Source organism: Convolutriloba macropyga, chromosome 2, assembly GCF_964194025.1.
Source record: "Convolutriloba macropyga chromosome 2, txConMacr16.3, whole genome shotgun sequence".
In the NCBI taxonomy this organism is placed as follows: domain Eukaryota; kingdom Metazoa; phylum Xenacoelomorpha; order Acoela; family Convolutidae; genus Convolutriloba; species Convolutriloba macropyga.
In genome coordinates, this window is record NC_134469.1 from 77,940,556 (window position 1) to 77,968,383 (window position 27,828).

Below are 27,828 nucleotides of genomic sequence, written 5' to 3' on the forward strand. Positions count from 1 at the left end.
AATCCTTCTCAAATCCTCATCCTGCAAACAAAAAGAACAACAGAGTGAGGTCATCTTCGGTGGTGCGGAGGGAGGGGGTGGGGCGGGGGGGGGGGGTTAGAACTAAGGAGAAATGGGTAATCGTAATCATCAATTTTATAACCACATAGGGGAAGAGGATTAGAAAGACAACACCTACCAACACCGGTCGCATTTTTTGTATTAATGAATAGGTCTTCTTTCTCTTTTTTTCTTCAATCAGAGCTTATGGTCGGAATAATTCTCTTTCTCTTGAAAAGTAACACTTGAGAAATATTATCATGAGTGGTCTAGAATAATTTTCAGAGACATGGAAAAACGTTTAGCAGTATCTCTGACGGCTGACTATTCCAATCAAACCACCTGAAGACAAATAGAGAACTTCTGCAGGCCACCAAAACTTTTTTAGGACCCCATTAATCGAGAGGGGTAAAAATATCTCAGCAATTTTTTTATTGAGTTCATTTTGTTCGATAGGTATATTTCGGTTAGAGCTCAAATTGTATCATTTTACACTGTTTCATCAGTGTACTATCTTCAATGGACGGCTATTGAAATTAGCTTTATAGGAGTCAGCGGGGCTTTTAAAAGTCGGCATATTTTTTAAGTTTTCGTTGGTGCTATTCGTCTGAACAAAGTTTTATGAAGCACAAAATTACGGCGAGCTACAATAAAAGTTTTGAGGTAAAAAATTGTAGAGTAGTTGCTCTTGCTACAAGTCTATTTTATTTAAAGTTTCAACCCTCAATTTTTTTTTCGAGGCTAGGAACACTTTAAGCCGCCATTGGTTTTTTTGACAGGCCACTTTTGGTCGACCGATATCTTTTGCGGAGAGATACAAATATGGCACCATTGAAAAGTTGCTGCAAAAATAGATAGGATCTTTGCAGAGACTTTTTAAATTCTTCATTACTCGAGCAAACATCGGGGCTCAAGATATTGGACACTTGAATCACGTCAAGTTGCTAATAGAAGTTACTTAATTATCAAGCATCAAATGTAAAAAAAAATGGAATGGCTAGCTAAAACATACTTTTTTGAGCCAAAATTGTTTAAAAATTTTTTAAAGTACCAGATTTTTTTTGTTTATAAGTCTTCGCCATCTATTAGAGTGTCAGTAAGTTGAGGCAAAAACATTTTGCGATTCCATTCATTTGTACTTGAAGCAAAATTTCAGATATATCCGAGTCAACTGCAACAATTTTGAGGTGCGTTCAGTAAGCTTTTTCGAAAAGAACAGAACAATTAATTGTTTGGTACACTTGATTTCACTTTATATCACAGAAAATGATGTTTGACATCTGCTAACTGAAAACAATTTTAGAGTAATGATGATTGTCTGCAACAGAACAAATTTCTGACCAATTGCATATTTCTTGAGAAAATATTGACTACTTTTGTTCTCAGGATGTTCAATTTCCCATGTAAACCATGGTAAAATTTTAGCAAACAATTGCATCATCTGAGACAGATTTTTCAGACGTCCTGCTTTGAACTCTATGAGTTCTCTGGGCTAGTTTCAGTTTCCATTATATAATTTTGAACCAGCATATATAAACCAGCATTATACCAGCACATAAAGAGCTGTTGCTCAACAAAGCAGCCCAGAAAAAACAGAGATGCTGTCACAAAACGAAATCAAAAATCAAACGGAGAAAGCCAATAAACCAATAAACCCAATTTTAGACTACCCTTAAAACCCGATTAGACTACCCGCCTAGTTGAAAACCCGATTGTGTGGGTTTTACTATTCCAAATGAAAACACGATTGATTAAGTTAAATTAATTATTATTATACCTGAGTTTTTATTATTACCTGACCAAAGTGGGGAGAATAGAAACATATATTTTATATCTGGAAACTGAAATGAACTGTTGAAAATTGATTTGTTAAACTGGTGATCTCCTGTTTTATAAACCTAGTCATGGTATCCAAGTTAATTGTTAATTCAAATTTCCCTTACGTCAAATTTTCTCTAGACAATGCTGTTAACAAGTCTCATGCTAATTATTATTAGCATTCGACCCTCTGTCCTCGCATTAAGAGACATGAGTAAGCATGTATGCGAAATTAAGAAATCCAATCAAAGCACGAGTACTTTGCATAATTGTTCACTAGCAAACATTAACGTGCTCCACTTTTTCTGTGCTGCGTTAAATCTTAATTTGGGCCAAAAAAATCCATCGGATGTGTTTTTCGGCATTTTGTTGGTTTTTTGATAGAAAAAAAATCGCTGTTCTGGATAAAAAGAATCAAGTTCCCTTTAAAAAAATTTTTTCCCAAAAATTAACTTGAATAAACATGTCCAAAATTATCAGACTATTTTCTGTAGTTTTTTAAACTTAGAAAACACGAACTTTTATTAAGTGTTTTTTAAAACTTTTAGCAACAGTTTTCATTCGGATTATAAAAATTTAAACATAAAGGATTCAAAGTAACTAATATGGCATTGTTAGTTATGGCATTGTTGTCGCTTGAGGAGACATAGACGAAAACTTTTTCCGGCGGTTTTTGTGACCCTCTGATAGTATTTTTTTTCAGCTCTGCATTCTGGTTTATAAAATTTATAACAATTGAACCTGTCTATTTTCCACTCATACGTTTCTCCTCATGCCTCTACGCTGGGTGATAAAAAAGGTTATTTTATAGGTTGGGTTGGAACACCTACTGTGCATTGAATTGCCGAGCTCCTCTACTTACACTATGGTACCAAAAAGCTACGTACACCTAAAGATTTTTAAAAAAGCAATAGAAACAACAAATAATATAACATTTTGAGTACAAATTAGTTCTCTAATAACGCGACATTACACCTTTAGCTTTTCTAACGTCTAGTAGACGGTTTGTATAGTTTTCATACAGGTTTCTCACGACGTCTGCGTCAATTTCATTCCAAATTTCATACACTTTTTCTTCTAAATTTTCCCAAAAAACTGTCTGTTTTCGTGATCGCTGCTTCAAAATCGCCCATAAATTTTCAATAGGATTTACATCTGGACTGTATGCTGGCCATTCTAGTACCTCCCACTCGTTTTCTTGAAAGAAATTGCCGATAATCTTTGATTTATGCACAGGAGCGTTATCTTGCTGAAAAATAAGGTCCAGGAATTGCATTTTTTCTTCGTAAATTTTCAAAATTTCCAAATAACCGACAGTGTTTAGCTTGTTTGGACACTTAAAAAGCAATTTCCGTCCATCTGATTGTATTGCACCACAAAACATAAGTGATCGTTTGTCCGAACTCAATTTTTTTTTGTGTTGAAATCTCGTTCCATTTCTTCGAAAAACTCTAACAATTCCGTCGCTGGAGATGCGCACCCTTGTTTCATCAGTAAAAACCACATTCTGCCAGAACTAGAACGGCTTCTTGAGCATATTGATACACCATTTTGAACGAAAACACTTGATTTTATTCTTCAAACTGACTTTTTTTGCAGCATTTCTTGAAAAAAAGCCATATTTTTTGAGCATTCGTCTAACTGTACCTCTAGAAATTGTATCGTAGCAAGAGAAAGCGTTATGAGCCACACGAATTCGCTCCAGTGAGGTTTTGGATCTTTCAAAACATCGGCAACTAACTTTTTTTCCGATTTTTTTGACAATTTGGGGGGTCTTCCGCTCGATTTTTGGGCCTCGAAACTGTTGTTTTTCAGGTAACGGTTGTATGCATACTGTGCACTGGACCTTTATTTTAATTTGAGTTGCTTTTGTATTTTAGACCATGAAAATCCGATATCTCTTAGCGTTACAACTTGGCAAACGGTAAAAGAACAAAGCGATTTAACCATCTTTTGTGTTTAAGCGGAAAAAGTGAGAAAGAAATTTCTCTTAAAACTTCTAAATTTCACACTTTTTTTCACGCCTTAGCGCAAATCATGCTTATGAAGCACGAATCATGCTTCGAAAGCAGAAATCATGCTGTACGTAGCTTTTTGGTACCATAGTGTATTTAAAAGACCATATTTAAGGATCCTATAAATTTTGAACTCTAAGTGTCATCTATTAAAAGGTCCCATTAGTTTTTTCATTGGAAGCTGATATTTTTTTGGACGTGTTCCAAAAACTTGAAATCTTTATTGTTGTGGGAGTGAATCTAGGTCGAAACCTTGTTTTCGTTTTGAAACAGAGCGACAATGATCGCTCTTTTTCTTCTTTCATCTAATCTAATGGCTGTTGCAATTAGAGCTAATCAAAGCATTAAAGCAACGTTTTCTTGCATTGGTCAACGTTAAAACCAAAGCCTTTTAATTTTTTACTAGAAATATTTATTCTCTCTTCAACCCATTTCTTAACCATTTTCTAAAACTTTCTATTTGTGATCATTCTTTTAGATATTCCATTGCAAACATTTCGGGACTTTCTGTGCGAATGTTGAGCTTCTGTCAGTTTTTTTTCTATTAGAGAAAAAAACAACGGTTAATACCGCGTTGGTCACAATAACAACACTGTTTTAATCATTTTTTGATAGAAAAAAAACAGTTTGTAATAGGAAAAACAATTTTTTTTATCTGTCAAATGTCGAAATAATCAGAGGAACTGTCGCTCGCTCAGAACTTTCTCTTTATTATTGTTTGCCATTTCAATTTTTTCTTCTTTCTTTCATTTAGTGAATTGCAATGCTTTTTTTATTTGAACAGAATATTACCCTTAATAGAATCTTACTATAGTAAACATGTACAACTATGAGACATGCGGTCCACTGTAATAAAATTCTGGATAAACAGATAAATGAAGTTCATTTATTTCTATGCAGATTTTTATCACTGATGATTGAAGTCAGTCGATAATTATAGCCTTCTTCGTCTGCTTTCGTCGTTTTTTTCGTGTTTTCGAATAATTGAACGCTCTCCGGGTCAAGGTGTCAGCATATTTGAGCAAATAATTATTTAAAAAATGTGCTAATTGCCTCGAGATTTGGTCAAATTTCTGCTGAATGCGGTGATTTTGCAAATTTCAGCGGTTTTTCAACTCATTTATAAGTCAATTTCAGCGCAATTCTGCACTACGAAGCAAAAGTATACCGCAAAAATTCCTCCTTAGTAAAAATGGCGCGCAAAATAGATACATACAATTAACAAAATTAGGAGACGAGCGTTGTATTTTATTTTTGCAAAAGAATTTGCACAATTTTTGCGAAAATGAGATACTTTAAAATTGTCAATTACATGAAAACTCTTGTAGCTCGTTTCCGCTCATTTTAGGTATCTATTTTTTGCAATAAATTTATCTCTATTTCGCAATTGAGCCTAATAATAAGCGCGCTTTTTATCATACAAAAGTAATGTAAAGCCTTATTAATTGAGCATGCAAAAGTGATTTGGAGCTTTTAAAGTGATTTAAAGATAGAAATAATGACGCGACAAAAAATATTTGTTTGGAGTTTTCTTTTTTTGTCGTTGTAGTGGCAGTCATTTCACTCTTTTGCTTTCCAGTACCATTGCAGCTGATAAAACGCCAGGACGGAATCTTAAAGACATGCCTAAAGGAAAGACAATTCATGAACAAACAAAGAACTAGTTAAACGTTTTACTTTAATTTTAATAACAGAATATCAAATAAAACTGGCATTGTAATGTTTTTGTTGAAGTGTTAGTGTTAAAAAACAGCCATTGAAAAATTGCATTTGTACATCTTGCTTCTGAATTTCATTTTTATGAGATTTAGTTATAGAGAGAGCAGAATGGAGGAGTTTTTCCGGAAAAAAATATTAAACACCTGTAAACTTGTATGTAGAAATTTTAAAAAAAGATAGCTATGAAACTGTAAACAGGCGCAATAAAACGTTGATTCAAAAATTAATAGACCTTTGTAAAACTGTAAAAACACGCAAAAGGTGGTAGAAGAATGGAAGGATTATTCAGAAAAAAAAGAAGACATCCAAAACAGACGCAGAATTGAGGGATTTTTCAGAAGAAAAAATGCGAGACACCTGTAAAACTGCAAAGAGACGCCAAAATTTTGAAAAAACACAAATTAACAATTCAGATTCAAATCACTCATTAAATCACATTTAGCAAAAAACAAACAGTAATCAATTCACATGCGTTTTCTTAAGCGAAATTTCCCTCTGTCCAATTTTATCTTGTTATAGACAAATAAGAGGAATCTGTAGGTTGCTGGAGGACAAACCTTCATTTCATAGATAGAAAATTTTACCTAAATGATAGGTTTTTGACGATATAGCCAAATCAACCATAGAGCATAAAATAGAAAAAAAATTAAATTGATAGATTTTTCAGAAATTATAGTATTTGTCAAACTTTCAAAAGTTTATCTCAAAACAATGATGCCTGAATACAAATAAAAACCTGAAAAAAACCATCAAGAAATAATGAGGCGACAATCAAGAAATAAGCTTATTTGTGAAGGCTTAGGGTGATGCCAATTCCATTTACTGACCTACAACTGACATCAAATAAAAACATTATGATAAATTTGAGCCTGAGCTCTATATGGAATATTTTTAACCTGTAAACCACTCACTTTTAATCGCTTAATTGCTATGAATTAATAAGCGCGCTTTAAATTAGGCTTAATTCCAGATTACAGATGCATTCATTGCAAAAATTAGGTACAATTAGTGCGAAGTAGAGTTACCTTGCGTGCGAAAATAAAATACATAAATTGAGCAGATTCGTGATACGTAGCGCGTGAAAAATAGGATACACAGCTTGTATCTCAAATTCGCGTTTAAATTTTGGACTTTTTTGCGAACACGGGTTGCGCAATTCCCTTGAATTTTGCCTGTTTTGGCGAAAGTATCTATTTTTCGCAATATTGTTGCCTTTTCATTGTATTAATTTAGGAGAAACGAAAAAGAGATACGCAGATCGGGCAAAATTGCCCTTGACGATTTGAGTATACCTCTGCGGCGTAATGTGCAAAGTCATGAAAATTCCCTCAGCTAAAATTTATCAGCTCATTTTCTAATTAGAGTGACTGCGTTAGGTACTTTTAAAAAATGAACTCGACAAACGGTTCTCTCGAAACTCCCATTTTTGAGCGATTGAGAGTACAAAAATTATTTCGGTGCTCTTCTGAAGAGCCCGGCCTTTTAAGGGACGAAGGGTTGTCTGGCCAGTTGGGTGTTTCTGGAAGTCACCCAGCATTAATATTCTGTGCCAGACAGAGGCGTTTCACACAAACAAAGAGAGCAAATAACAAACAAAAGATGGGGAATTTTGATTATTAATTATGCCTCAGAGCTATTGCGATCGAGTGAAATGCTTGATTAATCGGATCACCTTTCAAACTGCGTCACATTGAGACGCATTTCAACCAGGTTAATGTTGCTTTAATCTTTATTTCAGCTGGCGATTATTTAGAATCGAAAAAAGCGCAAATCTTTATCTTTGTAATGTTTCTTTGCATATTTGGTTGGAAAGCCGATATGAGAAAGCGAAATCCCTGAAGGAATTCACGTTCAATTATAAACCTAACTTCAAGCGGGGCTGAAAGCTTCCCTTAATAAGATTAGACCACATTTCAAGTCCCTAGCCAGACTAAACTGGCACTAATGTCTTATTACCACCTAATCAGCCGCCACATCCTCCAGCACTACCATAGCATGCAGCTTTCCATACCCCTCTCCCTCCCTCCCCCCCCCACCCCAACCCCAATATAAGATGAGAGAAAGAAACATTGTGTGTCTGCTTGCCGCATTTTGAGCTTAAGACGAATTAAGATTACAAAGCAGTGTTGGTATTTCAAAACACGCCCACGCTAGGCTATATTGGTCAGATAAACTGCACGACAGATGACCTGAAAAGAATCCATTGGTCGGGTCAATTAACAATGGAACAAACCTTATATTAACAAGCTACCTTATTTGTTCATGCGCCTCTATCCAAAGAAGAAAAACGTCCATGGACAAATAATGCATGTCTGAACAGTTTACTGTACGTTCTTTGTGAAATTTATTGTTTACCTGAAGAAAAAGGCGACATGACTGAATAATTAAAAGAGAAAAGCTTCCATGTGTATTTATAAAAATGTAATATCAGTTTATAACGGATATCCGTATTCTCTATAAAAAAGTCTTTCGCTGTTAAAAAATTACTTATTTACATGTTTATATTTTATATTGTAAAAAATTAACAAAACACAGGTGAAAAGAAAAAACATTCTAAGAAATTTATAATTCTAAAGTGGTGAAATATAATTGATGCCTGAATTGTGAAATTATTTGAGCTTGTTTTTTTCTTCAATAAGAAATTGATTTCGGGCGCCGTAAAGAAGAAAGAAAACAAAACCAGATTCTGCCAGATTCCTACAAGATAACCATTTTTTGGTCAGATTCCTTCAAGTTAACCACTTTTTTGCCAAATTACAACAATATGACCATTTTTGAGAATGGGTATGTATTGCAAGAAAACTAATTTCTGTCCGATCAACCAAAGCTAACAATTTTCTGTAAGGTTCCTACAATATCAATAATTTTTTGGGAATACATTCAAAACTAAATCTTCTGATAATTCTTTTATGTAATGTTACTGTGCAACAACATAACGCTAATTGAACTTGTAATGTGTTCTCGCATTAATTAATTCAAATATTTGAAAAACTGATGAAATAAGAAAATGCTTCTGTTGTAATTATTTGTATTTCATTAAGGCGCAAAATATCATGTACTCTACGTGAAATATAAACCAAAAAATGTGGAAAAGTAACTCAGTAAAGCAACATATCAGGCAAGTAATTATCAAGCACTGTTTAATGTTTTTTTAAAGTTTTTCGTGCTCTTTTATCAGATCAACACGACAACTGTACTGGAAATAATTTTCCGAGAAGATAATTTGAGCAGAGTAGATATTATGAACAGATAAAAATGCAGCTCAAACGTAATGAACTCTGAACTCTTTCAGGTTAGCCAGTATCTTGAAAGACAACCATTTTTTTGGAAGAATCTTGCACGATAGCCATTCTTCTGCTTGACTCTGACAGATAATCTTTTTTACGGCAGATTCGGTCAGATAAACCGTTTTATGGCGGAATCTTGCAAAATTATCGTTTTTCTGCCAAATTTTGGACGATAACCATCTATCTGTCAGAATCCAACAGATTTCTGCAATAGGGAGGGCAGCGCCCAAAACGCTACGGAAATTAACAAATTTTTTTGATAAATAGCTTACTTGCTTGGAGTGTACTTCAGGTATTCCTACCAAAACTCCTTAATAGTCCACAATAACTAAAGCTAATTCAATCGACATACCAACGAAAAAGAACCAATCAGTTGACTTCCTAACCAAAGTTCATTTTAAAATTCCTGCCTCCCAGTAGCTCTTTTACTGATCTGAAATTCATCATTCTCTCAATCAACAATTTCAATTAACACCGCAGTCGCACTCACTGCAATTAAAATTAACTTCTCCACTAGAGTTTTCTGGCTCTTTTATGCTCGTTTTCTCTAGTGCTGATAGTTTTTCGCGTGCCTACGGGTATCCAATTTAATAAATCGATATCAGCAATTGGTTACGTGTCTCTAACCAAGATCATCATGAACTCAGGTACATAAAAACAAAACGGCGTGTGAAAGGTTGGTTACGATTAGCAGCACATCTTAAGAAGTTGTTTGCTCAAAATTTACCACAATACCAAAGATCTGTAGTTAACTCGTTGTTATTACTTCAAGATTCGTCAAAATTCTTGTTTCATGCTCGATAATCTTTTTAAATTTACTTGCTTCTTTTCCTCTCTTTTGTTTCATAGTTAGATAAACTCGTCTGTTTTTTTTTCTACATATACTTTTTTATGCCGTTAGAATGCAACTATGCTTTCCTTTTTGGATTCATTTTAAACTAATTTTCTAAAAACAATAATGATAAGGAATTTCGTGAAAAATCTCAAGTTTTTTGCAGGGTTTTAATCAACGTTAAGAGTTCCTTAAATATATACCGCCCAGTTCCATTGGGAGCAAGTTTTTTTTGTTAGGGACAAGGTTTGCGATAAAAGATTTGTTTCCTTCTTGAGATTGCAATTTTTTCAGCTATCGTTTCTTTCACTTATTTAACAAAAGGATTATAACAGATTTTTTCATTGCTTCATAATTATCAAAAGAGTATTCAGTTAAAATTTCAGGCCGATAGGGCCCGCGAAGTTACAGTTTCAAATGTTTGCGTGTAGTGTGGTGAAAATTCAGACGCTTGTTTTTCAACAAATAAATCGCTATCTGCCAAACTTTGTCCTTAGAACCCATTCGTTATTCCGAAAGTTTCAATTGAATATTAGAAGGATGTATAATATGAGAAAGAATATTAAAGGAGAAGTAATATTATATTGAAAGAATATTATGAGCAACGAGTTCTCTCAGGCTTCAATTCACTTCAGATTTTATTTTTTTCCAGTCAAAAAGTATCTTTGATTTAAAACTGATTCCAGATAGTCCCTTATTTTAGCGTAACATCTTTTTGACAATTTTGACACATTAATATCACGAGCTGTCTACATAAAAACATCTTTTCAGAGCATCAACATCATGAAAAAAAAACGTTGACGCTTCCCAAAGTTAGGCGAGATTTTCGTGGCAAGAATCATGCAACTTGGATACGAGAACTCGAAATATTTGGGTCATGTCGAAATGTATATACCTGATTTTACCGTCAATCACAAAATAACTTCAGAATAATATACCCAAAATAGACCTCCTGATTATTTCTTATAAAGATCCGATCCCAAAGTCACCTGCGGTAAAACAGAAAACTTAATTTTTGCTGAACTACAATTCTCTGTGCATGTTTAAAACTACACTTTGGCTGTGTTATTTTTTAAATCTTTGGACCCAACACTTTTGGTTTCTGTACTACATACATTTTGTTTTTCACACTTTTTGACAATTTCCTCCTTTGAGGTTTGCTGTCTTGTCCGACCATCAGATTAACGGCACATTAAAAACAATTGGCATATTATTTTTATGGCGTAGACAGAAGGCGCAATTGATGATATTCAACATTTTTAGTGAATAGGTTGTGCTTTTACGGGCTTAGACACTGTTTCCTCGCAAAGTTGAAGTGGCATTTTGGTTTTTTCCAGAATGTTTTTTGTAGTCATATAACTTTCTGGATACTGACAAGTATTGCTCACTGGTTTTGCATGAAAGTATAAAAGAAGCCATTGAACTATTTCAGTTGATAACTAATGGCTTTGATAACTTTGAATTTAATTGTTTTCAAAAGGTGTAAACGTTTCTTCTTCTTGTCCGTCTGTTTGTTAGTTATCCTCAATAACATGTCTCATTTTTTGTGGTCTAGTACAAGTCATTTGGTTCATCAAAGTTTCTATCTGATGCTATTTTGATTTTTTGATTAAATTACAAGAATAGTTAGACACTGATTTTTGGTCGTTTGCTTCTTGGTTTTTTATTATGTTCTTGGTCTTGTCTCTTAGTGTCCATAGTGGCAGATATCGGCCATCTAATGTTTTTGTTTTAATTGTATATTGGTTTAGGCTTCAAAGCGAATTTTTAATTGGATATATCAATTATCGAATAATTAGCGATTTGTTGAAACTTTATTATCTCTTCGCCATTTGGTGGACAGTAAAGTCAAAAACGTTGTAGGGCTGGGCCGGAACATTATATGCAAACGCACATTTCTGAGCCCTTTTTTACCATAAATTTAAACCAAACAAGGTACTTGCATTTGAGCAAAGTTTGCGTTGGTATTCTGACAAATTTTGATCAAATGTCTTGCGTTTGGCATTGCATTCGTAGGGCGGAGGTGGTTCAAGTCCTCACAGATAAAAATCAAGCATTAATGCTTGATACCAAAATTCATTTAAAAATATTTTTCTCTTTTTCAATGACTGAAGCTTGAATTAACAATTAACTTGGTTACCATGACTACGTTTTTCATAACAGCAGATCAACAGTGTAATGAACCAATTTTCATTAGTCCATTTTATTTTTCCACACATGTTGAAAAGTATGTCTTAAAAGATTATTTTCATAACGCTGCTTTCAAGTGATAACAAATACTCCTTTGATTGTATAATTAATCTGTTGGATTATAAGAACATTTCAGGAACATTTTTAAGTTGATTCACAAATTACAGACGTTTGAAAAAATTCCACACCAAAATTGTCAAATTTTATTTTGAAATTAAACATTCCTGCTTATTTCATTTTTGTATAGAATTCAAACCAATAAAATTGATTTTGAGTGCCAGACTTATACTCCTAATTTAAATTCTCCTTGGTTGATGACATCATAAATAATACAATTCTTCTCGCCAGACATTTTTATCTGTCAAGTGTAGAGTCTAAAGCACTTGGTTGAACAAAAAACACCTTGAGCTTACAACCAGACATCAGCGGTAGACAGTTATAGGGCCAGGAAAATGGAGCACGCTAGGGGAAAATAACTCTCCACATTTTCAACTTTCCTTTTTTGACGGAAGCTCAAATTTAGGCAGTAAATGAACACAGAAGTCTAATTCTCTTGGTTATTTTGTCGTATTCGTTATTTCTTGTTGTTTTTAAATATTCATCTGTTTGTTTTCTCAGATTGAAGGGCGCGACCCATGCCAGCTCTAATCAGACTAAACTGCGTTCTGGATAGGGGTTGTCAGGGTGGGGGAGGAGGGTTAAGGCGCATCTTAGCGACAGAATCTAGCATGAAGTCTAGGAACTAGAAATTCTGATCAGGGCGGCATGTATCTCATGCTACTATCTTTTTTTATCAAATGGCGCAAATATTTTTGCTCGCTCTAAAAAATACAAAACGCAATCTCGAGAAGTGCAAAAAAAGGCAAAAATTTGCATCGAAATGATCTTTTTGGGTCCACAATTTGCTATACAGTTGTTGTTTTTTATTAAAACAACAAGCTAGTGATGAGTCAGGACTATACCATACAGAGTCTGAGGTTTGTTCAATAAGACGTTTATTGAGGAAAATCATTGAGACTAATAATTTTGCTGCGTTTCAAGTAAATCTTGACTCGCTTGAAATTTTTCATCGCAAAATCTGAAAATAGAACGTTCGAGACTTGCAGACTGTAGACGCCAACTCATTATTGCACGCACTCTGCGCCATATTCAAGGTTGTTTTCATTTTTAGTTCCAAAATGATTAAAATTGATATATATCTACATAAAAGCCGTCGATGTTTATGATTTCTTGATAATAATTGTAATTATTCTTTGGCCACAGCTTCTAGGACGATGGATCGAAAAACAACAAATTGAAAGCTAAAATTAAAACAATATGTCCAAATTAAAATAAACCATTTTCATATCTGCCAATCAAATTGAAGCAGTCACATATAATACAAAGTTTAGCATGTTTTATTATTACATATATTCCATTGTGATGGATTCATATCAAATCCCACAGGCGACAAAGGCATGGCAACGACTTGCAAGGCAACGCCAGATGCCATTATATCATGACTGCTCACAGATAACGCTTAGTTCCAGCAATTGGGAACAGAGTAATTTTAGATCGGATTTCCTTGTGATTTATTATCTGGTTACCTTGGCCGGACTTCCCTAGGTTCATGTTCCAAATTTTATATTCTAGGTCTCAAGGAACATAGGGCTAGAAAACAGCGCCATACTTCTTGAACTGTTTCCATTTGTAAATGTATCAGAGTTTGGCAGTTCACTAGCGCAACTCAATTGGGTCTCGACAAAAATGTCACGAAGCAGTTGTGTCTGTTACCATCGTTCTGCGACTCAAGTGGGTCTGATCAGAGTTTTCTGGGTCATACACCTCTGATTGAGTTCATGTTTTGTTCGAAATAATTTTAAAAGATACGTATGTATGAATTGTTTGAAAAGAAGAGCTTAACAATCTGATGTTTTGAAAAACTAAACACTAAAAGGTTTGAAATACAGATCACAAGTAATTTTGAAGTTAGAGATATAAAAGAAGCTGCTGTCAATAAAATCCGCTCAATCTACACATTCGTCATCGATCTTCTTTTTTCGTTTTCATCAGCTCTATGTCAATTTTTTTCTACTTAAATAATCAAAACTACATTCCACGAGCCGCCGTAACGGCGCGTCATTTCTTGCTCGTAGAATGTAGCTTTGATTCTTTAATTTTTTTTTGAAGAACTGATGAAAACGGAAAAAAAGATCGCTGACGGCGTGTAGTTGGAGCGGATTGTAATGACAGCATCTTTTGGACGTCTCTATAACTTCAAAATTACCTTAATTCTGTTTTCTGAAATATTTAGTATTGTTTTTTTTTTAAAAAAAAACAAATTTCGAAGCTCTTCTTTTCAAACAAAACATAAATACATACTCTTAAAAATTTTTCGAACAAAACATGAGCTCAGTCATAGGTGCGTGGCCCAAAAAAGCTGTGATTAGACCTACTTGCGTTTCACAACGATAGTAGCAGGCGCGTCAAGTAAAAATTGTCTAGACCCAATTGAATAGCGTACGAGAACTGCGCAACCCTGATACATTAACATATGGTAACCGTTCAAGAACTATGGCGCTGTTTTCTAGCCTTATTTTTTAAGACCTAGAAAAATAAAACTGAAGCATGAAAATAGGGAAGTCCGGCCAAGGTAACCAGATAATAAATCACAAGGAAACCCGATCGAAAATTACTATCTGTTCCCATTCGCAGAAACTAAGCGTTATCTGTGAGCAGTCCTGATATAAAGGCACCTGGCTTTGCCTTGCAAGTCACTGCCATGCCTTTATGGCCAGTGGGATTTGATATGAATCCATCACAATGGAATATATGTATTAACCAAACATGCTAAATGTTGTATTATATGTGACTGCTTCAATTTGATTGGCAGATATGAAACATGATTTATCTTAATTTGGACATTTTTGTAGTTTTAGCTTCAAATCTGTTGTTTTTCGATCCATCGTCCTAGAAGCTCAGCTCTAGCCAAAGAAAAGTGACAATTATTATCAAGAAATCAAACAACGACGGTTTTAATGTAGATCGATATCAATTTTAATCATTTTTGAACTAAACATGAAAATAACTTTAAAAATGGCGCAGAGTGCAAGAAGTAAATATTTGGCGTCTACAGATTGCATGTCTCGAACGTTCTATTTTCAGATTTTGCGGCGAAAAATTTCAAGCGAGTCAAGATTTACTTGGAAGATAGCAAAATTATTAGTCTCAATGATTTTCCTCAACAAACATCATCTATCTTACTTTTTCGTTTTCATCAGTTCTTCGTCAAATTTTTTTAAATAATCAAAACTACCTTCCATGAACCGTCGTAGGAGTGCGTCATTTTTTGCCTGTAGATCGTAGCTTTGATTCTTTTAAAAAAACTTTTTCAGAACTGATGAAAACGAAAAAAAGATCGATGACGGTGTGTCGTTTGAGCGGATGTTAATGAAAGCATCTTCTTTGTTGTCTCTATAACTTCAAAATTAATTTAAATCTGTTTTCTGAACTATTTAGTGTTGTTTTTCAAAAAAAACAGATTTCGGTGCCCTTCTTTTTAAATAAAACATAAATACATACTCTTAAAACTTTTCGAACAAAACTTGAGCTCAGTCAGAGGTCCGTGGCCCATAAAAGCTGTGATTAGACACACTTGCGTTACACAACGATAGTAGCAGGCACGACTACGTCAAGTAAAAAATGTCTAGACTCAATTGAATTGCGTACAAGAACTGCGCAACCCTGATACATTAACAAATGGAAACTGTTCAAGAACTATGGCGCTGTTTTCTAGCCCTATCTTTTTAAGACCTAGGAAAATACACATTGGATCATGAAGATAGGTAAGTCTGGCCAAGGTAAGCAGATAATAAATCACAAGGAAATCCGATCAAAAAATACTCTCTGTTCACATTCGCAGAAACTAAGCGATATCTGTGAGCAGTCATTATATAAAGGCATCTGATTTTGCTTTGCAAGTCACTGTCATGCCATGGTGGCCTGTGGAATTTGATATGATTCCATTACAATGGAATATATGTAATAGCCAAACATACTAAACGCTGTAATATATGTGACTGCTTCAATTTGATTGGCCGATATGAAACATGGTTTATAATAATTTGGACATTTTCGCAGTTTTAGCTTTCACTTTGTTGTTTTTCGATCCATCGTCCAAGAAGCTTTGTCAAAGAATAAAGACAATTATTATCAAGAAATCAAACAACGACGGTTTTGATGTAGATTGATATCAATTTTAATCTTTTTTGAACTAAAAATGAAAACAACCTTGAAAATTGCGTAGATTGCAAGCAATAAATAATTGGCGTCTACAACCTGCAAGTCTCGACCGTTCTATTTTCAGATTTTGCGGTGAAAAATTTCGAGCGAGTCAAGATTTACTTAAAACGCAGCAAAATTATTAGTCTCAAAGATTTTCCTCAACAAACATCATCGATATTACTTTTTCGTTTTCATCAGTTCTTCGTCAATTTTTCTTAAATAATCAAAACTACCTTCCATGAACCGTCGTAAGAGTGCGTCATTTTTTGCCTGTAGATCGTAGCTTTGATTCTTATAAAAAAAACTTTTTGAGAACTGATAAAAACGAAAAAAAAGATCGATGACGGTGTGTCGTTTAAGCGGATGTTAATGAAGGCATCTTCTTTGTTGTCTCTATAACTTCAAAATTAATCTAAATCCGTTTTCTGAACTATTTAGTGTTGTTTTTCAAAGAAAAAAAAACAGATTTCGGTGCCCTTTTTTTTAAATAAAACAAATACATACTCTTAAAAATTTTCGAACAAAACATGAGCTCAGTCAGAAGTTCGTGGCCCATAAAAGCTGTGATTAGACACACTTGCGTTGCACAACGATAGTAGCAGGCACGACTACGTCAAGTAAAAATTGTCTAGACCCAATTGAATTGCGTACGAGAACTGCACAACCCTGATACATTAACAAATGGAAACCGTTCAAGAACAATGGCGCTGTTTTCTAGCCCTATTTTTTTAAAACCTAGGAAAATACACCTTGGATCATGAAGATAGGTAAGTCTGGCCAAGGTAACCAGATAATAAATCACAAGGAAATCCGATCAAAAATTACTCTCTGTTCACATTTGCAGAAACTAAGCGATATCTGTGAGCAGTCATTACATAACGGCATCTGGCTTTGCTTTGCAAGTCACTGTCATGCCTTGGTGGCCTGTGGGATTTGATAAGATTCCATCACAATGGAATATATGTAATAGCCAAACATGCTAAACGCTGTAATATATGTGACTGCTTCAATTTGATTGGCCGATATGAAACATGGTTTATAATAATTTGGACATTTTCGCAGTTTTAGCTTTCACTTTGTTGTTTTTCGATCCATCGTCCAAGAAGCTTTGTCAAAGAATAAAGACAATTATTATCAAGAAATCAAACAACGACGGTTTTGATGTAGATCGATATCAATTTTAATCTTTTTTGAACTAAAAATGAAAACAACCTTGAAAATTGCGTAGATTGCAAGCAATAAATAATTGGCGTCTACAACCTGCAAGTCTCGACCGTTCTATTTTCAGATTTTGCGGTGAAAAATTTCGAGCGAGTCAAGATTTACTTAAAACTCAGCAAAATTATTAGTCTCAATGATTTTCCTCAACAAACATCATCGATCTTACTTTTTCGTTTTCATCAGTTCTTCGTCAATTTTTCTTAAATAATCAAAACTACCTTCCATGAACCGTCGTAAGAGTGCGTCATTTTTTGCCTGTAGATCGTAGCTTTGATTCTTATAAAAAAAACTTTTTGAGAACTGATAAAAACGAAAAAAAAAGATCGATGACGGTGTGTCGTTTAAGCGGATGTTAATGATGGCATCTTCTTTGTTGTCTCTATAACTTCAAAATTAATCTAAATCCGTTTTCTGAACTATTTAGTGTTGTTTTTCAAAGAAAAAAAAACAGATTTCGGTGCCCTTTTTTTTAAATAAAACAAATACATACTCTTAAAAATTTTCGAACAAAACATGAGCTCAGTCAGAAGTTCGTGGCCCATAAAAGCTGTGATTAGACACACTTGCGTTGCACAACGATAGTAGCAGGCACGACTACGTCAAGTAAAAATTGTCTAGACCCAATTGAATTGCGTACGAGAACTGCACAACCCTGATACATTAACAAATGGAAACCGTTCAAGAACAATGGCGCTGTTTTCTAGCCCTATTTTTTTAAGACCTAGGAAAATACACCTTGGACCATGAAGATAGGTAAGTCTGGCCAAGGTAACCAGATAATAAATCACAAGGAAATCCGATCAAAAATTACTCTCTGTTCACATTTGCAGAAACTAAGCGATATCTGTGAGCAGTCATTACATAACGGCATCTGGCTTTGCTTTGCAAGTCACTGTCATGCCTTGGTGGCCTGTGGGATTTGATAAGATTCCATCACAATGGAATATATGTAATAGCCAAACATGCTAAACGCTGTAATATATGTGACTGCTTCAATTTGATTGGCCGATATGAAACATGGTTTATAATAATTTGGACATTTTCGCAGTTTTAGCTTTCACTTTGTTGTTTTTCGATCCATCGTCCAAGAAGCTTTGTCAAAGAATAAAGACAATTATATTCAAGAAATCAAACAACGACGGTTTTGATGTAGATCGATATCAATTTTAATCTTTTTAGAACTAAAAATGAAAACAACCTAGAAAATTGCGCAGATTGCAAGCAATAAATAATTGGCGTCTACAATCTGCAAGTCTCGACCGTTCTATTTTCAGATTTTGCGGTGAAAAATTTCAAGCGAGTCAAGATTTACTTAAAACGCAGCAAAATTATTAGTCTCAATGATTTTCCTCAACAAACGTCATCGGTCTTCTTTTTTCGTTTTCATCATTTCTTCGTCAATTTTTTTTTAAATAATCAAAACCACCTTCCATGAACCGTCGTAAGAGTGCGTCATTTTTTGCCTGTAGATCGTAGCTTTGATTCTTTTAAAAAAAACTTTTTGAGAACTGATGAAAACGAAAAAAAGATCGATGACAGTGTGTCGTTTGAGCGGATGTTAATGAAAGCATCTTCTCTGTTGTCTCTATAACTTCAAAATTAATCTAAATCCGTTTTCTGAACTATTTAGTGTTGTTTTTCAAAGAAAAAACAGATTTCAGTGCCCTTCTTTTTAAATAAAACATAAATACATACTCTTAAAAATTTTCGAACAAAACATGAGCTCAGTCAGAAGTTCGTGGCCCATAAAAGCTGTGATTAGACACACTTGCGTTGCACAACGATAGTAGCAGGCACGACTACGTCAAGTAAAAATTGTCTAGACACAATTGAATTGCGTACGAGAACTGCGCAACCCTGATACATTAACAAATGGAAACCGTTCAAGAACTATGGCGCTGTTTTCTAGCCCTATCTTTTTAAGACCTAGGAAAATACACATTGGATAATGAAGATAGGTAAGTCTGGTCAAGGTAACCAGATAATAAATCACAAGGAAATCCGATCAAAAATTACTCTCTGTTCACATTCGCAGAAACTAAGCGATATCTGTGAGCAGTCATTACATAACGGCATCTGGCTTTGCTTTGCAAGTCACTGTCATGCCTTGGTGGCCTGTGGGATCTGATAAGATTCCATCACAATGGAATATATGTAATAGCCAAACATGCTAAACGCTGTAATATATGTGACTGCTTCAATTTGATTGGCCGATATGAAACATGGTTTATAATAATTTGGACATTTTCGCAGTTTTAGCTTTCACTTTGTTGTTTTTCGATCCATCGTCCAAGAAGCTTTGTCAAAGAATAAAGACAATTATATTCAAGAAATCAAACAACGACGGTTTTGATGTAGATCGATATCAATTTTAATCTTTTTAGAACTAAAAATGAAAACAACCTTGAAAATTGCGCAGATTGCAAGCAATAAATAATTGGCGTCTACAATCTGCAAGTCTCGACCGTTCTATTTTCAGATTTTGCGGTGAAAAATTTCAAGCGAGTCAAGATTTACTTAAAACGCAGCAAAATTATTAGTCTCAATGATTTTCCTCAACAAACGTCATCGATCTTCTTTTTTCGTTTTCATCATTTCTTCGTCAATTTTTTTTAAATAATCAAAACCACCTTCCATGAACCGTCGTAAGAGCGCGTCATTTTTGCCTGTAGATCGTAGCTTTGATTCTTTTAAAAAAACTTTTTGAGAACTGATGAAAACGAAAAAAAAAGATAAAGATCGCTGACGGTGTGTAGTTTGAGCGGATTTTAATGACAGCATCTTCTTTGATGTCTCTATAACTTCCAAATCATCTAAAATCTGGTTTCTGAACTATTTAGTGTTTTTTTTAAAAAAAACAGATTTCGAAGCCCTTCTTTTTGAACAAAACATAAATACATACTCTTAAAAATTTTCGAACAAAACATGAGCTCAGTTAGAGGTGCGTGACCCAAAAAAGCTGTGATTAGACCCACTTGCTTTGCACTTTGATAGTAGCAGGCACGACTGAGTCAAGAAATAATTGTCTAGACCCAATTGAATTGCTTACGAGAATTGCGCAACCCTGATACATAAAAAGAAACTGTTCAAGAACTGGTGATGTTCTTTGAGACTTAGAGAGATAAAGAGTGGAGCATAAACATAGCGCAATCTTATCAATGAAACCGGATAATAAAGCACAGGGACATCAGATCGAAAATTAAATTACTATCTCTTCCCCTTTGCTGAAACTTAGCATATGGAACATGTCTTTACCTTGCAAATCATTGTCATGCCTTAGTGGCCTGTGGGTTTTGAAATGAAAGCATTGCATTAGAATGTATTATTGCAACCAAACATGCTAAATGCTGTATATTTGTCTGCTACATTTTTATTGACAGATTTGAAACACGATTTATTTTAATTCGGACAGTCGCAATTTTAGCTTGTAGTCTACTGTTTTTAGATTCATCGTCGTAGAAGCTCAGCTCTGGTCAAAAAATGATGAGTTTTGTTCAAGAAATAAGAAACTACGACAATTTCAGCTCTTTTGCACTTCGCGAGATTGCGTTTTTTATTCTTTAAAGTCTACTTGCCTTGTTTGATAAAAAATAGTAGATGGCTGCCACCCTGATCAGATTTTCCAGACCGTAGACTTCATGCCAGATTCGCTGAGATGCGCATATATTTTCCCGCACTTTTGAAAAAGTTGCGTAACTTTTTGATGTAAAATTTCGAGAACAGGACTATTGCATCAAACCTTTAAAAAAATTGGGAAACTCTACTTCACAATGAAAACAAGGCTTATATTAGAGTGAACAAGTCATTTGTCCTCAATTACTGCACATCAACCATTATTTCTATGTTAACTGTGGGTGAATTACTGTGCTGTTTGAGAGAAAATAGCATATCGCAAATAGTTGAAGAAATGCTTGAGTTTATCTAAAAATGTTCTGACGTTAAAGTTCGTTTATGTTAAAAATCCCCCCGTCCGATACGACGCTGCCCCTAGAAATAAGTACAATGGCCCTTGGATTGCATCGTAAATTATTGTGCCAATACAACCAGGCAACCCGGGGGTTGCAATAATATGAACCCTATAAGCTCAAATGGCACGAACGGAAAAGATACCTAAGTGTGTATTAGACTACCGCTTTCCCACGTATGGATCTATTAATGGATCGAATTGAGGTCAAAGGCCGGGTGAAACTATTAATAACGGGTGTCCAAAACAGTAGTCAGCCCTATTCATTTACATCAAAAAATTTACTTCAGCTATCCTATAATACTACCTATAATTTACCAGTCAACGTATAAGTAGCTGTTTTTATTGGAGTTTTGACTTTTTCGGCGGTATCGTTGACCAGTTTTGCTCGTGGTACTGTTAAGTTAAAGCAATAAAAATTCACTCACATCTGTAAATAACAATTTAGTCTTTTAACTGCTTTTTATTTGCATGTTCAGTATTCGAATTATGTTTCAAGGAATGGGAGTCAAAGCTTCAATGGCAGTTCCCGCTTCCTTCCTACTCCTGCTGACGTCACACTTAATCCACGCGTGGCAATTTCCTGGTGCTGACCAATCGATGCTGAGGCGTGAACACAAATGGGTAGATGCACGGAGACTCATGGGACCCAAACTTAGCTACTCTTCCTTGGAACGTGACATGAAACTAATCAACCCCCAGACGTTTGTCTACCTGCGCAAATACGACTGTCCTGAGAGGAATTACATTGAAAAGATGTATATAGACGTCAACACTCATAATTCCTACATGATCCAAATCGACTGTGCAACTGGTCCACACTGGTTTCTCTACAATGGGGTAATGTCTGGGCACGTTAGTCTGGACAAGGTCTACAACAGAGACCCAATTGCGGCATCCGCAGCAACTCAAGGCGACCAAGGAGGCTCTCCAGGAGTCCGGGGTATTTTCAGGACCAAGTGATGAGAAACTTAACATTTCACGTGCATATAATTTGTTATCAATGTTAATTAATTCATTAACTGAACTGAGAGTGTTTGCCTGGTTTATTTACAATGTTAACACCACTGAGCGCTGCGGTTCGTAAATACTCGTTGCAAAAATAACAGTTGCAAATTGATCACATTTTATGTTCTTCGTCTCCGAAAGCATTAATATTCTATTTATATCTTATTTGCAAACCTGACTTCACGCAGAGAGCCAATAGGTTGCAAACAATCTAAACATAACCGGTAGATTGCCGGAAAATAGCCACCATAGACGCTTGTGGCCTACCATGAATTGAAACAACTAAAGAAATAAGATTGACAGATCGACTACCAGCTTTTTAATATACCACTAGACCTTTCGGGTTAGATTCGGACTGTCATTTTTATGAGACACATTTGCTCTACAAGGAAAAAACCCTAATGGAGCTTTTTTCAAAACTAACATTCGATATTATAACTCAAGACTCTATTACTCAGGAATTAGGGCATATAAGTTTGGCACTACTTAGATGCACACTATTGATCTTTACTTATTAAATGTTCATAAAATTTAAAGTTCCATAAGTGAGTTCAGAAGTCATTTTTCAGTGAGGTAAATCACGCAATTGCCCTTAAAGCAGAAATGACGTCACGAACAAATTTTAACTGCAAACCAGTAGAAGTCACTGAAGTCATTGAAAAAGTATGAAAAAGTCACTTCCAAGAAGTCAGGGTGAGACGAAACAAAAATCTGTTAGACGGTAAAAAATTAGGAGCGCAATAATAGCCGCCTGGAATTGCTGACGCGGCTATAAAAAAATTTCCTAAAACAGTGATTTAAAGGTCATATAGTTACGTACAATTAGAGGTGCAGAAATTATATTGTACAAAATTGGATCACAAAAACAAACGTCATGATTTCTGATTAACAGCGTTTTAGTGTCATGATTCTTCTTGATTGGCGCTTGTTTTCCTCTAATGCTTCCTCTTTAAGTAAAAAAAATATGCAAATCTTTTAAAGTGAAAGGCGTAGTTAAATAATTAAGCTCGGATTTCCACTCCCATGGTGACACTCAATAAATAAAGTGCGGCTGGAAAAGAAGCTAAAGTAAAGTCTTTACCGCCAGTCGAATCTAATCCATTTCATCAGCAAATTCCTAGCCGAACTCAGCTTTTGCCAAGTTCATTTAATTTCCTTCCTTCTCTTCTGGGGCTACATTATTTTTTCCAGCTGCTGGCATTACGGTAATGGGTTGTTCAGGAGGTAATCCGGAAGGAACAATTTGGGTACAGTAGGATTGGGTTTGGGTTTCATAGTTACAGGTCAGAGTTCGGTTGGTACAGGAAGGATTCGCCACTCCTACATAAAAACTGGAGACTACAAAATTCAAAAACAAAAAAAACAGTAAATGAAAACGGTAAATTTCTTGAGTGAAGAGAATATTTTCCCAATGCCGTGTGTGAACAAAATGATACCAGTTTCTACACTAATAATAATCCCTATTATTAAGTGAAGGTTTTGTTACTTAACGAAAAGGTTTTTCAAGGCACCCGAAGCCTCAGATTAGTAGTACATGTAAACATAACCGGTACTCTAGTACTACTATAAACATAGCCTGCAAGTTGCCGGAAAAAAGCCGCTGTTGACCCTACTGCACTACGTTAGATTTAAACCATGAAAATTGACGACCTTAAAATTCTTTCAAAGGGTACAAAAGTGTTCCAAATTGATGCATAGTATTCTGGTTTGGTCCGGGTTCAGTATATTCGATAAATGTGGTGTCTTCAGCCTAAAATGGAGGACTATAAGCGTAAAATAAAACAACAAGCAGCACGCTCTAAAGAACTTTGATGATTTAATGCACTATCTTTAAATATAATGTTTTATTGCCCTGGCTTTTCGTTTATCTCGTTTCTATTGTTTTCGCATTTTGATCTTGAACGTAATCACGTAAATTGCAAAAAAGTGTAAATTCTATTCAGTTGAAACGGATTGAGGTAAGTGAATAATCAAACATAAAATTGGCGATTTATGTGAAACAGAAAGGTAAAAGGAATTAAAAACAGCAGGGCAATTCTCGAATTATAATCTGGAGAATTGAATTAGCCTAAGACCATACAATCAAAACTTTACTAGCAAATTAAAGCAACGACATTACACAAAGCACAGGAAAAACCACAATCAGCGAGAACAACAATTTATATAAATATTGACATTACGCGTTCGTAGATTGAGTACACATCACAAAAAAATGTGAAAATTAATACCAGACGTAGAGCGGCAGTCTAAAAAAACAGTAAAAAAGACAGACCAAAAAAATTCGTCTTTTCATTGAAGGCTGATCTGTTATATTTTGATTTAAAATCTGTATAAGTTATTGCTCCCTCTATTAGCTGATCTCAAATAACCTTCATTTAGAGTGACACACACCCATTTGACCTTATCTCTTTGAATTAAAGTAAATAAAAGTCAATTTCAATTTGAGGAAGTCATTTTTGAGAGTGAGGTAAGTCAAGTGTGACCAAAAATTTAATCACGCGCATGAACAAAAAAACTCGCTCCACTTAGAGAGAAAAATAAGGTCACACATGCAATTCAGTTGAAATTGCATGAACGAATGAACAAAAAGAGGCTGTGACGTCATATGGTCGTAACAAAAATCATGATGACGAAATAAAAAACATAGCAGGACAAGTCCTGACGTACAATTCAAAGAATTTTCATTGACTAAACAGAAAACTAGACCAAGAACGGACTATGAATGGATTGGGAAAACCATTCAGAAAAAAATCCGATCCAAAAAATCGAAAAAACTGTAAAAATCAAAGTGAAATTGCCGCATGTGAACAAAAAACCATTAGCGAGAAAGCGAATTTTTGTTCAAACCCCGTTTTCTCACTCTACTTTAAATTTAGAGCGAAAAAATTTCACGCCGCAAAACCACTCGCTTTTTCGCTCCACTTCCTGTTTCGGCGTGACCAAAATCACTACTCCAATTTGACTTCAAAAATCATGAAAATGTGTGAACAGATCTTAAAAAAAAGACAGCCCCCCAATACAATTCAAATTCTTTGAAATGTAAAAACCAAGAGAAGGCCAATAATAGCCCCAGCTATCGCTGTGCGGCTATTAAACAGTTTTTCGATCAAATAGTTTCTAAGTCATGAAAATTACCTGATCTCAAAAAATTACTTAGATTTATTTATGCCTCATTAGCGCAAGGTGAGAATTTTTATTAATGAGAGTAAGCAATAAAACACCCTAGAACAAAAATTTTAAAGACTCCAGAATAACTCTCTTGAATAACAAGAAAATCTCTTGAAAACAAGTTGAGACAAAATAAAAAATTTTAGACGTCCAATGAAATTGCGTGGGCTTCTATTACGCTTCAACATAGCCAATCGGACCGGTCATTACTGAGAATAAGAAACCGGACTACAAAAAGAAATAAAAAAGAACTACACAAACAACATAGCTGGTATATCGCCAGAAAACAGCCGCAATAGCTTCGTGCATAAGAAGTCTCAAAAAAACAGTAAAAAAGACAGACCAAAAAAATTCGTCTTCTCAGTGAAGGCTGATATGCTATAGTTTGATTAAAAATCTGCATAAGTTTTTGCTGCCTCTATTAGCTGTTCTCAAATAACCTTCATTTAGAGTGACACACACCCGTTTGACCTTATCTCTTTGAATTAAAGAAAATAAAAGTCAATTTCAACGTGAGGAAGTCAATTTTGATAGCGAGGTAAGTCAAGGGTAACCAAAACTTTAATCACGCGAATGTACAAAAAACTCGCTCCACTAAGAACGAAAAATGACGTCACGCACGCACTTTAACTGAAATTGCATGAACCAATGAACAAAAAGCAGATTTGAAGTGGTTGTGATGTCATATGGTCGTAACAAAAATCGCGAAATCAAAAAACATAGCAGGACAAGTCCTGACGTACCAGTCATAGAATTTTCATTGACTAAACAGAAAACTAGACCAAAACGGACTATGAATGGATTGGGAAAACCATTAAGAAAAAAAACCGATCCAAAAAATCAAAAACTGTAAAAATCAAGGTGAAATTGCCGCATGTGAACAAAAAACCACTAGCGAGAAAGCGAATTTTTGTTCAAACGCCGTTTTCTCGTGTGTACAGATGTTGAACAAAAATATGGGAACAGATCTTTAAAAAAAGACAGCACCCCAATACAATTCAAATTCTTTGAATTGTAAAAAACCAAGAGAAGACCAATAATAGCCCCAGCTATCGCTGTGCGGCTATTAAACATAACCGAATAATTTCGAGCGAAATGCTCTCAAATGACCGGCTAGCAGATTACTTCGCCAGTAGCTATCCAAGGTTTAGTGAGGCTAGCTTTAGCTTGATTCAACTCTGTAACTTTTAGTTTTCTAGCCTTGTGAATAAATCAAATAAACTGGTAATTAAAACATTTGCAAAATATTGCAAAATTTAAAAGAAAAGCTTCCAGATTTCGCAGTGAAAAAGTTCAAAACTAGTTTTTGTCTCGCGAGATTTGTCAAGTAACCAATCTGCAAGACTTGAAAAGCTTCATTGGACAGTAATGATCGTTAAACAAAATTTGAAAACAATCGCATATTTTAACAAAATCCAGCAAATATTCAAGATACTAAAATCTTCAAGAATATTTCATGGTCTCAAGAGACCAACCATTATCCTTTCACTGGCTCGTAAAGATCCATAAACTTCGAACATGATAAAAAATTTTCCAAAAATTTGAAAATATATTTTATCAAAAAATTGCTAAAGCTGGAGTCATTAAAATATTGACAACCATTCCATTAACTCTAGAAACTATGCAACAGCTTATCATCAAGACTTGCAGGAGGTCCCTAGGACACTGGTGCTGGAAAAAAGATAAATAATTCAAAAAGATTAAAAAAACTTGAAAAAATTGCAAATATTTTTTAAAAATTGCTGATATTAAAATCTTGAAAAACATTCCATTACATCTGAAAGCTATGCACTAACCTATAATCAAACCCCAGAAGAGGCATTAGTAGGGTGGTTTAACAGCGGGGCTGTCTCCAACCTCTAAGAACCGCCCTTCACGTCATAAGTATAGGTCTCCAAAACAGTTTGAGCGGAAACAGAGCAGAAAGGCTCTAAGCGCACTTAATGCCCGCTACCTGTTTATCCCGTTTTTGAGGACGAAAAATCGTTCAAGCGAAAAATTGCATAAAAAAGACTGACAGGACTAATATAATTGCTAAACTTCGTTTGAGAGCAATTAATTAGATTAAAACAGCGCAAGCAGACGTTAAACTCCTGCAATTGAAAAAGAAACAAAATTTGTTGAAACAGCAATTTCTCACTCGTTTAAATACTTGCAAAAAATTCAAACTTTGAAAAATGTAGCGTTTTCGCTTTTTTACTACTCCGGAGTGCTCACAATCGATCAAAAAGTTGAAAGAGTGAACAGATCTTAAAAAGAGTTCACCGAGACAATCTAAATACTTTGTTTCAAAATGTAAAAAAG

General features: G+C 34.8%; 1 protein-coding gene across 1 annotated transcript in view; it reads left to right on the forward strand.

The window, feature by feature from the left end:
• The window catches only part of LOC142335485 (uncharacterized), a 45,940-nt gene extending 23,419 nt beyond the window's left edge, over positions 1-22,521 (forward strand). The window contains exon 2 of the mRNA XM_075384011.1: positions 21,848-22,521. Coding sequence (XP_075240126.1) covers positions 21,848-22,311 — 464 coding nt within the window. The 3' untranslated portion in view covers positions 22,312-22,521. The remainder of the gene's footprint in view (positions 1-21,847) is intronic.
• The last annotated feature ends 5,307 nt before the right edge of the window (positions 22,522-27,828 follow it).